We start from the raw sequence: 13785 nt of genomic DNA on the forward strand, positions 1-13785 counted from the left end.
TGGTAGTATACATGAACAGATAGACTATAATGGAGTCCAGAAATAGATCCAAATACATAAGATAATTTAGTGAATGATAAAGGTGACATTTCTGATCAGTGGGGAAAAGTAGATTATTCAAGAAATGATATTAGAACTGGGTATACAATCTGAAGAAAAATAAAACCAGATTCCTACCTTACTTTACAAAGTTGTAGAAAAATAGAACTTTCATATATTTATTGGCAATGTAAATTAAAAGTATCTTAAGTTCCCCCAAACACCTAAATCCCATAACCTTCTATATAACCCAGTTCAAATTTGTTCCTTTTGAGATACTACTAAGACTCTGTCAAGGTAGTGTCCTCACTTACTGCAGTGAATTCCAATAAACATGGTTTTGCTTTATTAACAGGTTGTTTGGTGGTGTTTTGATGGAGTTCATTTTTGTATATGGTGTTAGGTAAGGGTTCAACTTCATTCTTTTTCTCCTTTTTTTTTTTTTTTTTTTTTTTGCGGTACACGGGCCTCTCACTGCTGTGGCCTCTCCCGCCATGGAGCACAGGCTCCAGACGCGCAGGCTCAGCGGCCATGGCTCACAGGCCCAGCCACTCCACGGCATGCGGGATCCTCCCGGACCGGGGCACGAACCCACGTCCCCTGCATTGGCAGGTGGACTCTCAACCACTGTGCCACCAGGGAAGCCCAGCTTCATTCTTTTGCTTGTGTATATCCAGTTTTCGCAGAACCTTTGGTTGAAAAGACTGTTCTTTCCCCGTTGAATAATCTTGACACCCTTGACCGTGTGTGTGAGGGTTTATTTCTGAGCTCTTTATTCCATTGGTCCATGTGTCTTTCTTTATGCCAGTACAGCCCTGTTTTGATTCCTGGAGCTTTACAGTAAGTTTTGAAATTAGGAAGTGTGAGTCCCCCAGCTTTGATCTTCTTTTTCAAGATTATTTGGCTATTTTGGGTTCCTTGAGATTCCATATGAATTTTAGGATGGGTTTTTCTATTTCTGCAAAAAATATTATTGGGATTTTGATAGAGATAACTTTGGATAGTATTATCTTACAAATATGAAGTTTTCTAATCCCAGAGCAAAAGATGTGTGTGTATTTTTTATTTTTAATTTAATTTCTTTGGGCAGTGTTTTGTAGTTTTCATTGTACAAGTCTTTCATCTCCTTGGTTAAGTTAATTTCTATGTATTTTATTCTTTTTAGTGCTATTGTAAATCTAATTTTTTTCTTAATTTCATTTTTGGGTAGTTCATTGTTAGCATATAGAAATGCAATTGATTTTTGTGTGACTTTGTATCGTACTACTTTGCTGAATTCATTTATTCAGGTTTTTTGTGGAATATTTAGGGTTTTCTACATATAAGATCATATCATATGCAAACAGATAATTTTTTTTCCTTTCCAAATTGGATTTCTTCCAGTACTATGTTGAATACAAGTTGTGAAAGTAGGCATCCTTGCCTTGTTCCTGATCTTAGAGGAAAAGCTTTCAGTTTTTTACCATTGAATATTATGTTCACTGTGGGGTTTTCAAATATGGCTTTTATTATGCTGAGGTAGTTTCCTTCTATTCCTAGTTTGTTGATTTTTTTTTTTTACCATGAAAGGGTACTGAATTTTGTCAGATTCTTTTTGTTGCATAAGTTGAGATGATTATGTGCTTTTTTGCCTTCATTCTGTTAATGTGGTGTATTACATTGACTGATTTTTTTGTATGTTGAACTCTCTTATCCCAGGGATAAATCTTACTTGGTCATGGTGTATGATGCTTTTAATATGCTTCTGAATTCAGTTTGATAGTATTTTTTTGAGAATTTTTGCATCAGTGTTCATCAGGGGTACTGGTCTGTAGTATTCTTGATGTGTCTTCATCTGGCTTTGGTATCAAGGTAATACTGGCATCAAGCATGAGTTAGGAAGTGTTCCTTCCTATTCAACTCTTTGGAAAAGTTTGAGGAGGATTGCTGTTAGTTCTTTAAATGTTTGGTAGAATTCACCAGTGAAGCCATCAGGTTCAGGGCTTTTCTGTATTGGGAGATTTTGATTATGGATTCAGTCTCCTATAGTCTCTTAAAATTTTCTATTTCTTCATAATTTGGTCTTCGTAGGTTTTGCATTTCTAGGAATTCTCCATTTCATCTAGGTTACCCAATTTGTTAGCATGCAATTGTTCATAGTACTCTCATCATACTTATTATTTCTGCAGAATCAGTAGTAATGTCCCCACTTTCATTTCTGATTTTAGTAATTTGAGTCTTCTCTGTTTTTCTTAGTCCATCTGGGTAAAGGTTTATCAATTTTGTTATCTTTTCAAAGAACCAATTTTTAATTTCACTTATTTTCTCTATTGTTTTTCTGTTCTGTTAAAGGGAGGGGGGATCTCTCCCATTCTTTTCTTTTTTAAAAATTTATTTATTTTTGGCTGCATTGGGTCTTCGTTGCTGTGAGTGGGCTTTCTGTAGTTGCAGCAAGCGGGGGCTACTCTTTCTTGCAGTGTGAGGGCTTCTCATTGTGGTGTCTTCTCTTGTTGTGGAGCACGGGCTCTAGGCATGTGGCCTTCAATAGTTGTGGCATGTGGGCTCAGTAGTTGTGGCTCACAGGCTCTAGAGCACAGGCTCAGTAGTTGTGGCACACAGGCCTAGTTGCTCCATTACATGTGGGATCTTCCCAGACCAGGGGTCAAACCTGTGTTGGCAGGCGGATTCTTAACCACTGTGCCACCAGGGAAGCCCTGCTTCATATATTCTGATGGTCTGTCATTTGGTTCATAAATGCTTATAATTGTTATATCTTCTTCCTTATTGAACGTTTTATGGATATATAGTATCTTTCTTTGTCTAATGTAACTTCTTAAAATTTAAAGGCCATTTTTAATTTTGTTTTTTTTTTTGTTCTTTTGGTTATTATTTTATTGGAATATCTTTTTCCATTTTTCTACTTTCAACCTGTTTGTGTCTTTAGATCTAAAGTGAGTCTCTTGTAGACAGCATAAAATTGGATCATGCTTTTTATCCATTCTTCCAATTTTTGTCTTTAGGTGAGAGAGTTAAAATATACATTTAAAGTAATTACTGATAAGGAGCAACTAACTTGTGTCATTTTGCTATTTGTTTTCGATGTGTCTGATAGTTTTTGTCCCTCATTTCCTGCATTACCATCATCTTTTGTGTTTAGTTGATGTTTTTGTAGTGAGATGTTTAAATTCCTTTCTCATTTCCTTTTGTGTATATTCTCTAGCTATTTCCTTAATGGTTACCGTGAGGATTACAGTTAGCATCTATCATTATAGCACTCTAATTTGAATTTGTATCAGCTTAATGTCAATAACATACAAGAACTCTATTCCTTTATAACTCCAGCTACACCCCTTTCAGTTGTTGATATTATAAAATTACATCTTTATATATTGTGTGCTCAAGAGAATAAACTAGTAGGGTTTTTTTTTTTTTTTTTTGCGGTACGCGGGCCTCTCACTGCTGTGGCCTCTCCCGTTGCGGAGCACAGGCTCCGGATGCACAGGCCCAGCAGCCATGGCTCACGGGCCCAGCTGCTTCACGGCACGTGGGATCTTCCCGAACTGGGGCACGAACCTGTGTCCCCTGCATCAGCAGGCGGACTCTCAACCACTGTGCCACCAGGGAAGCCCGTAAACTAGTAGTTTTAAAAATACATTAGTCTCTGAATTATGTAGAAAGCAAATATGGAGTTACAAACCAAAGGTACAGTAATACTAGCTTTTAGCCTAATAATTGTCTTTTTAAAAAAAGTATTAGTTTCTTTAAAAAGAAATAAAAACTGCTGTTAGAGTAATACTAGCTTTTATAAATTGCTCATGTATTTACCTTTACTGAGATTTTTATTTCTTCATACGGCTTTGAGTTGCTCTCTCTTGTCCTTTCAATTCAACCTGTAGGAATCATATTATTTCTTGCAGGGCAGGTCTAATGGTAATGAACTCTCTCAACTTATGTTTATCTGCATTTTAGATCATGTAGAGGAAAGGCAACTTATGTGAGATGGTGATAAGACTATGAAGTATATTTCCTGAGTCCTTGGAGTACTTTGCCAGGTTTGTCTGAAGTAAGAAAATGTCCAAGATTGGGGCACAAGTAGCCAGTTTCATGTGGTAACCTCTAATAGGTGTGTATGGTAGAAGCCAGTGAAGTATAAGAGACTGTGGACTTAATAGTCTTGAGAGTCAGACATAACCTTCTTGGTCATGGAAGTTCAAGAATGTCAGATTTAAGGTGCCATTAATTCTCTCTACTTTTCCTCAAGATTGGGGATGATTGGGGCAATGAAATTTCTAAATAAATGACAAGGCTTTGCAGAGTTCTCTAAAAACAGGTCCAGTAAAATGAGTGCCTCTGTTACTGGAGATCCTCATGTTGGGAACACAAAATCAAGTAATTTTTTCCCTACTCTCATAATTATAGCTCTCTCTCAAGAAAAAGTTTTAATCCATCCAGAGAAGTAGCAAGCAATGATCAGAACATATTCAGAACCCAGTGTAGGGGTTTATTTTAGGAAGTCCATTTGGACATGTTCAGTGGGGTCCTGAAGCTTGGATTTACAAGGATAACAGTTTTACTAGGATTGTGAGGGAGACAGATGAGATTTGCACCAGAGACATCCTCAAAAATCTTAGTAAAATTTCCCCACCAATGCTAATTGAATATTGTTTTCAATATGTCCTTGCTCTGATGGGTAATTCCTTGTAAAATATGTTTGCAGAGTTTCGTCAAGGTTCTCTGGTGCCACCAAGTGTCTGTCCTGAAAGTGCCAGGGATTCTCTTGTACTTTACAACCATGTATTCTTTTCAGATTTTGGAGCCAGTTGTGGGCATTCCAAAATAGGATTTTTTAATCTCCAGAAAGATTTAGCTTTTTAGAGTATAATGGGGCCAGGACCTGATTGAGGGCTGCCTGTGTGTCATAAAGATAAACCTAGGATATTTCTTTTAGCCTTTGTTATCCCTTAATAGTGTGGCTTCATGATAGCCACCTCCTTAGGAAGCATTAGAGTACTTAAAAGTACTTAAAACTGTTGTTCATTTTATATTGGGATTCCTATTAAGGTTGGAAACTCTCATTGTTTCTACAGTATTACAAAATCATGGACTACTCCGAAAGGTATACCTAATATTAGTTTTTTGTTAACTCTCTTATCTCTTGACAATTGGCAAGCTCTGCTGAGAGGGTAAGTACTGTCATCAGGACTGGTTTTACTTCTGGTAAGGAGTCATGTTTTAGGGGTCAGTTGAGACTGTTCCAGTATATCTTGCCTTAGTTCCCATTTCAGTTATAAAAAATGATATATCAACAAATAATATTAAACCTAGATTTTCTAGGAGGAGTTTCTAATAAATCCATTTGAGGCATAGTCATTGTTTGGACAGAGGTTAGATCTCATGGAATTCCCCTTCTTTGGGTAATGGGAAAAGAGTAGCAATCTTTAAAGTATAGCACTGAGTTGAAATGTGTGAGGGAGAAAATAATAAAAAGTTCATAGGATGTAAGCCTGCTTGCCAAGAAGTGTGTTTTCAGTAGCATCCAGGATTGTACAGCATACAGAACCATCAAATTTAAACAAGATCCTTAAACCAAGTCAGTAGAGGCTTCTACTCGTTTGGCTGCTGCTTATTACTATCCTTAGATAAGGAGTAGGATTTTCCCCTCACTGGGTTGAGGGGAAGATTGTAGTAAGCAGTTGGGCCCTGATGATACCTGTGGTGTTCTGTTAGAGTATTAAGGACTTGTCTACATTGCTCAGATACAAATAGATAGAAAGCTTTATGACAATTTGGAGGGCCCCAATTGCGGGGGTGCAAGGGGGGCTGTTGAGAGTTATTTTTAAATCACAAAATTCTTGTCCGTGTTTAAGTTCCTAAGGGAAAGGTTCCATTATTGAGGACTTAAATTATATAGAAATGTGTCAATTTCAGAGATGTTTGGAACCCAGTGTCTACAGTAGCCAGTGTAATCTGGACAACTTCTTAATTTTCTCTTAGTAACCAGCCTTGGAAAGTATTGAAGGGCTCATAATTTATCAGGAATAATAGATTTACCCCCTTGGGATAAATTATACCCTAAATAATGCACTTCATTCTTACAAAATACTAAACTTTTTTTTGGAATTCTCATGTCCTTTCTGAGCTAAAACAGTACATAGATAAATGGAGTCAGTCTTAGAGCTCTCTTCATCTTTAGAACATAACGAAAGCTTGCCCGCATATTGTGTAAGTGTAGAGTTTACAGGGAGGTTTAAGGTCCCTAAGTTCCTCAGTAAACCACTGAGGCATAACTGTCCAGGTAAATTGTTGACTCTCCCAGGACAGAACAAACAGGTAAAACTATTTTGATCTAAAGGGGCGCCATAGAAAGCAGAACACAGATAAATATATAGTAGTCAAGTATGTAGAGTCAGGTGGCACTAAAGATAAAATAGTATCTGGGCTCAATGAATTGGGGAAATTGATATTTTATTTATGGCCTTAAGGTCTTAAATCTTCACCCATTGGGTTTTTGACTGGGGAACAAGTCAAAATTTTAAAACTGGTATAGGTATGATTGATTCATCCTTTCTTTATTAGGCTTTAGGACAATTGACTTTAGTTCTTCTTCGTTTCTGGTTTTAGAAGTATTATATAAAGTTAAGTAGAGGTTTAGATGGGTCAGTCTGAACCCTGCTGCCAATATCAGTTAAGACATTTTGCCCACAAAGAGTCCACTTCATGGAGATCTTTAATTTGGTTCCATGGTACACACAGGTACCTAAGTCAATATCCAAATAAGCTATGATCTGATTGTGAATAGAATCCCGAGGAATCTTCAAACAAACAAACAAACAAAAAAAACAACTCCTCCTCCAAAAAAACAGGAGTTTAATTTTTCAATTCTATTTGCATAGTAGATTCCTATCTCTTAAGTTAATGGGTGTGGCGTCATAAAGGAGAAAATAATATTCCTCACTTGAGAATCCAAGGATAACGGTTATGGGCTAAAACGGGACGAGTATCTTTGGATTATTAGAGATACACCCTATTTGAGTAGCTCATTGACCCTGAGGGAAAGGTTATGTGATGTTGCCAGAGTTTATGGTATGAATAAAATGTCCATGTTTCTTTTAATATTTAGAGAAATTGCTCTTTGCAAGTTTGAGGAATAAATGGGAAGTTGGGTGTGTGTCAGAGCAGTGACATTGATTTGCCCACCTGATATTTTTTCCCTTCATTTTCTTAGCTAGTTCAGGATGTTTTTTTTCCCCAGTGTCTTTTCTGCTTATAATAAGTATCTACAGGTGTCTTTACCATGAGACTCACTCCTCTCATGCTTGATGACAGGAGTAGGAGTATTAAATTGTTTTATCTGTAAGGGTACCAGTTTATTCTTCTTTTGTTCTAAGGCTTTTTGAAGATCTGAATTTGGAGATCTAGTAATGGGGCTATTTCCCATTCCAGTTTTTGTTGCATATTAAATCTATTTCTAGATTTACAGCTGTTCACAAAAGACGGGGAGAGAGCTGGAGTTCATATTTACTTCAGAATCTGCTCCTCAAAGGATTTATCCCTGAAGTGTCCTATAAATTCATTCTTTCCTTGTTTGCAGGAGTAGAGTCTAATATATTTTTATAAGAAAACTGGGCAATATCCTCTGAAAAATTTTGTCCAATATCTACAGCTTTTCTAAAGGTCTGGTTTCCGGAGAATTCCCTGACAGTCCAGTGGTTAGGACTCGGTGCTTTCACTGCCAGGGCCCGGGTTCATTTCCTGGTCAGGGAACTAAGATCCTGCAAGCTGCGTGGCATGGCCAAAAATTTAAAAATTAAAAAAAAAAATGTCTGTTTTCCTATGCAGTTTGGGATTTCCTAAGTCATTCTTGGGATCTTCTCACTTTGCCTTTTCTATTCTTTATTTTTTGCTTCTGAGCATATGAACCAATTGATACAGACCTTGGAACTGGCAGTATTATTTTTCAAAATTAGTTATGGGAATTAAAATATTTTAAAGTAATTGCTAACTTCAGGAAAAATAAAACTTGTATATATAGAAATGTAATCATGGGACTTCACTGGTGGTGCAGTGGTTAAGAATCTGCCTGCTAATGCAGGGGACACAGGTTCAAACCTGGGTCCAGGAAGAGTATCCCCCGCTCACTGCAACTAGAGAAAGCCCACACGCAGCAACGAAGACCCAATGCAGCCAAAAATAAATAAATTAATTAATTAAAAAAAAAGAAATGTAATCATGATATACCATATGGCTTAGCATTGAATAAAAATTGCAATTATAAGAGTATAAATACTGACTGTTGATTTAAGCCACAATTTTTATAATTCTGTTGGAAGAATAGACGGAGGACATGTAGGATTATGGTTATGTAAGAAAGCTATCATATAGGAGGTCAGTAGATAAATTTTTTAAATTGTAGAATCATGGAGTAAAATAACAGAAGCATTTGAAAGTGGTTGCCAGTTTTGGCTCTAAGTTTTTAAATTATGAGAATTATTTGATAAAGATAGAAGAAAAAATTCATCTTGAATCTAAAGGACAGGACACACAACTTGTACCAAAAAAAGGTGGAGGGGAAAGAAATGGAATTGTATACATGGATTTTTTTTCAAAAATGCCCTGTGGTAGTTTTGGTTTTGTAAAAAATTATTTCAGTGAATTTAAAAAATCATATGTTACCATGTAAACATTTGTGCTTAGATAATAAAATTGGTTTTTTTGGAAACTGTAATAAGACTATAGTCTGCTTGTATATTAGACTTAATTTTAATAACTTTTGGTGAAAGATATTTTCTTGAAGAAAACTTTAAAGTAAGCTATATTCAGAGTTTAAAATTTTAGAGAGCAATATGTTTTATCATGAAGAAGCAACTGGAAGCAAAATTATTGTATGCTGAGTCCATGACAGTTAAAAAAAAAATAAAATTTTCATAAGTTACATTTTAAGAGCATAAAATAATATGTGCAATGAATATGTTTAACTTTAATTTGTGAACCCAATTAAAATTTAAAACTGAAAGTGGCTAGAATCTGTTTTAACTTTTCATGATTTTAAAATAGGAAACTCTTCAGAATCAAAAGGAAACATTAACAAAGCAACACAAAGAAGCAATGGCAGTTTTTAAAAAGCAGGTAATTTCATAAGGATAGACAAACATTACAGTTTTAAATATTGCACTTTTCCCACTTCTCATGAATATTATGACAGGTTGTTCTCCATACTCACTGAGGACAAAAAGGTTATTATTGGAAGCAGGAAATAAGATTATTTTGAATCACAACTGATAATAATGTAGTAGAATGATTTAGTTAAGGAAAGAAATTAGGAATACTATTTTCTTGGAGATGTGTTTTCATTGGTCCTAAATAAAATATGTTAGTGTGTTCTTGCTCTTTCTCTCCCTTCTCCCTTTTCTGTCTTTAATTAGCATATCTTAGGAGCTTACCTTTTCCACATTACTTCTTTACGCAAGCTAACATTATAACACTGGTGAAAAGCTGAAATGCAAGTAGGGAGATGTAAAGGATGAAGAGATGTGATTATCATGCACCTCCATAAATATCAACTACTAACAACTAAGAAAGATCAGTAGAAGAATTGAAAAAAATATATTTTAAAGAAATGAAGAACAACTCCTTCTGTTATTTTGAATTCTATAGCTCTTCTTTACTACCTCACATTTCTCTTCAGTTCCTAATTATAAAATAGAAGTGTAAGAAATGTGCCTATGGAAAATGTACTCTGGAAGTGCTTTTCCTTATAGCCATGCCAACATCACCATTTTTTTTTTCCTTTTTCCTTCCCCCTTGTTTGTTTTTATCTCCATACAAGTGTGTGTGTTCAGAGAGAAATGCATAAAAAGAAATAAACCTATATAACCTAATCACTAGTGGGTTAAGGTTATTGGTAATTTACACTGTAGTGTGGATTTGTTTAAGCAGATGATAAACTTCCTTATAGTCTGAAATTGGCTTTACCTAAGTTATAAGAGTTTTAATTGAAGGGTGAGGAAGCAGAAACCAAATGTACAGCATAGTATTCTTTAGGAGAGAGCAGTTCTATGTCTCTGTTACCACAAGGGACTCTGGGCAAGAAGAAATATCCAGGTAATTGAAGGGTAAAGGAGAAAGTGCTATTGGGTTCTTTTTTTAAAAATTTCTTTTCTTCTTTTCTTCCTCTTAAAAAAAAGGATTCTTGAAGGTAAGTGAGGAATATGGAAAATGAGATGGAGAAATTCCAAAGAAAAATTTTATTTCTTGACAACTTTGGCTAGTATCCTTGTGTTGCTTGGAATATTTAGTTTCCTTTGGCAAGTTCACCCTAGTTTTTCTGTTTTAAAATGTCATTATTTATTTATTAGACTAACACATGCATTTAAAAAAAATTTCGGAAAATACTGTCAGTGCAAATACAAATGATACCAATTTTATAAAAGTATGCCTTCAGAAAATGTTATATGTTATTGTTTATGAGTAGATGGCAAAATATTGAAACATTTAAAAAAAACTGGAGGGAAAAACTAAACTTTCAAGGATGATTGGTGCTCTGATCATGAGATTAAATTGTTCATTTTCTTTGGTGACTATCTTTTTTCCCCCTTTTATTATTTATTTTCTCAGTGTAAAAGTAGCATAATCACATTGTACTAAGTTCAAACAATATAGACATGTAAAACATTTCTGTAGTCTCACTGACCAGTGTAAATCCCTGGTAACATTTCACTTACCTGTATTTTAATTTTTAAAATTCTTTATCAGTTGCAAATGAAGATGTGTGCCTTGGAAGAAGAAAAGGTATATATTAATTTTTTAATAATTTGAAACATAGCTTAAATGCAGTTAATTATCAGTTGTTCACCATAATGGAAAGGAGCATTGGTAATGAACAAATGGATACTGTTAATTTCTTAAAATTTTAGAAACAGAAAGGACCTAAGGGAATCATGTTACTTGAGCTCTTATCATTTTACAGTTGAGAGTACTGAGGCCTAGTAAGATATGAATGACTTGCTGAAGCTCCCATTTTGAAGTGGCAAAGCTGGGACTAGAACCTAGATTTCTTCAGCCCCTAAATTAATGCTCTTTCCACTATACTGCAGTGTTTCTATTAAGTATATTTTTAGTGCCTTTTCAATGAAATTACCTTCTTTAAAAAACAGTAAGATGATTTGCATCTGCATGCAGACCAACAGGAAAAGAGTATACAACTCTGAGCAATGCTAGAAATTCATGTGGCATTAAATGTTTTCTCTAGCTATTCAATAGTTCATACATGTTTTTATTATATCAAAGAACATGTCATTTATAATATTAAAACTTAGAGTTATTTTTAGCAAAAGACTTTCTTTAAAAATTTTTCTCATATCCTTATATTTATAAAACAAATGTACTTGTGTCTTATTGATTAGAATATATTTATTCTAGCCATATGAATTAAATACTTAATTATATAGTATCCATAAGTTCTCAGGAATGCTCTACTGATAAAATGATTTATTGTTGTAATGAGATTTTCCATTTCATGATATTTGTAACCTTGTATAGACCTTATTGTAATTTTATGATATCTTGAAGTCATTAGAAATACAAGTTGTAGTACAGATACATGTTTAAATTCTGTGAAGTATTAGGTTGCAAGTAGAGATTTTGGTTCTTGAACTCTTGTTCTCCCTGTTAATAATGTCACTTACATTGGAAAGTACTGAAATATAGTTTTTTACTTGAAGGGAAAATATCAACTTGCTACAGAAATAAAAGAAAAAGAAATAGAAGGATTGAAGGAAACATTAAAGGCATTACAGGTAAAGTAACTTAGTATTGCTTGAAAAGTAATTTGGTATTTTAGCATTGTATCAGTAAAATGCTGTAAACATGTAGTGTAGCAAAGTGAAGCTGAAAAAAATTCATATATATAATTTAGTACTTTTTCCTGAGAGCCTTGGATTTCAAATTAGTAGGATTTTTGCTTTATCTTTTATTTTAAAAGGAAATATTAACATAACTTTCATTATTTCTCACAGTAATATAATGAGATATATGTTATTTTTAGCACTTTATAGATGACAAAAGCAAGTTAGGCCTATATATTATAACTGATTTATCTATGGTCCTTAAAAATTAACATAAAATAGCATTTATTGTTATTATTATTTGCTAAGTACTATGCTTATTTTCTACAAATACAAAGATGAAGGAAACATCACTTTGCCTTTAAATCATTCAGTCTCATACAGAGGTATGAGGTATACAACAGAATACAGAGGTATACAACAGATGATGAATCATTCAATACATATTTATGAAGGTCTACTATGTGCCAAACCCTGCTCTAAGCACTGGGAATACAGCTGCGAGTAAAAGGGTCAAAAACCTCTGCCCTTGTGGAGTTTACATTCTAATGGGGAAGACAATAAAAAGAGATAAAAAGTAAAATAGAGATTGTTGGGGGAAAAGATATTCACGTGATTTCAGAGTATCACCCTATAGATAATATTAATTACAAAGAGCAAAGTAATTTTTTTACAGTGGAAGGATCTTGATGGTTACTACCTGAATCAGGTAATTCACACTGTAGTGTGGATTTATTTAAGCAGTTGAAAAGCTTTCTTCCTTTAGTCTGATTACAGTAGTACAAAGATTCCTTTTCTCCACATCTTTACTAGCATTTCTTATCTCTTGTCTTTTTTGATCACAGCCATTCTGATAGGTGTGAGGTAATCTCATTGTGAGGTTGATTTGCATTTCCCTGATTATCAGTGATGTTGAGCATGTTTTCATATACCTGTTCGTCATTTGTATGTCTTTCTTTGAGAAATGTCTGTTTAGGTCTTCAGCTCATTTTTTAATTGGGTTATTTGGGGTTTTCTGCTATTGAGTGTGTATATGACTTCCTGCTACATTTTGGATATTAACTCCTACTCAGATACATGGTTTGCAAATGTTTCTCCCATTACATAGGTTGCCTTTTCACTCAGTTGCTTATTTCCTTTGCTGTGTAGAAGCTTTTTAGTTTCATGCAGTCCCACTTGTCTATTTTTGGTTTTGTTTCCTGTGCTTTTGGTGTCATGTCTAAAAAATCATTGCCTAATGTTGAGAAGCTCTCTTCCTAAATTTCCTTCTAGTAGTTTTATGGTTTCAGGAGTTATGTTTAAGTCATTTTTTTTTTTTTTTTTTTTTTTGTGGTACGCGGGACTCTCACTGTTGTAGCCTCTCCCGTTGCAGAGCACAGGCTCCGGACGCACAGGCTCAGCAGCCATGGCTCACGGGCCCAGCCGCTCCACAGCATGTGGGATCTTCCCAGACTGGGGCACGAACCCGTGTCCCCTGCATCAGCAGGCGGACTCTCAACCACTGCGCCACCAGGGAAGCCTTATGCTTAAGTCTTTAATCCACTTTGAGTTGATTTTTGTTTATGGTATGAAATTTTGTATATTGCATGAGGTAAGGGTCCAGTTTCATTGTTCTGCATGTGGATATCCAGTTTTTCCAACACCATTTATTGAACACTATCCTTTCTCCATTATGTGTTCTTGGTGTCCTTGTCGAAGATCAGTTGGCTACAGATATGTGGATTTATTTCTGGGCTCTCTATTCTGTTCCATTGGTCGATATGTCTCATGTTGGTTTTGGTTTTGCTTTCGTTTTGTTTCTTGTCAGTACCATGCTGCTTTGATTGCTGTAGCTTTGAAATATATTTTGGAATCAGGAAGTATAATGTCTTCAGTTTTGTTCATCTTGCTCAGATTACTTTGGCCATTCAGGGTCTTTCATGAT

The 13785-nt window shown here is 34.9% G+C and overlaps 1 protein-coding gene across 1 annotated transcript in view; it reads left to right on the plus strand.

The window, feature by feature from the left end:
* The window catches only part of CCDC73 (coiled-coil domain containing 73), a 105036-nt gene that overhangs the window by 17911 nt on the left and 73340 nt on the right, over positions 1–13785 (plus strand). The window contains exons 3-5 of the mRNA XM_027115104.1: positions 9073–9144; positions 10771–10806; positions 11739–11813. Coding sequence (XP_026970905.1) covers positions 9073–9144; positions 10771–10806; positions 11739–11813 — 183 coding nt within the window. The remainder of the gene's footprint in view (positions 1–9072; positions 9145–10770; positions 10807–11738; positions 11814–13785) is intronic.

The sequence above is a fragment of the Aethalodelphis obliquidens genome, unplaced genomic scaffold (genome assembly GCF_003676395.1).
Source record: "Aethalodelphis obliquidens isolate GAN/ISIS:26980383/991018 unplaced genomic scaffold, ASM367639v1 scaffold14, whole genome shotgun sequence".
In the NCBI taxonomy this organism is placed as follows: domain Eukaryota; kingdom Metazoa; phylum Chordata; class Mammalia; order Artiodactyla; family Delphinidae; genus Aethalodelphis; species Aethalodelphis obliquidens.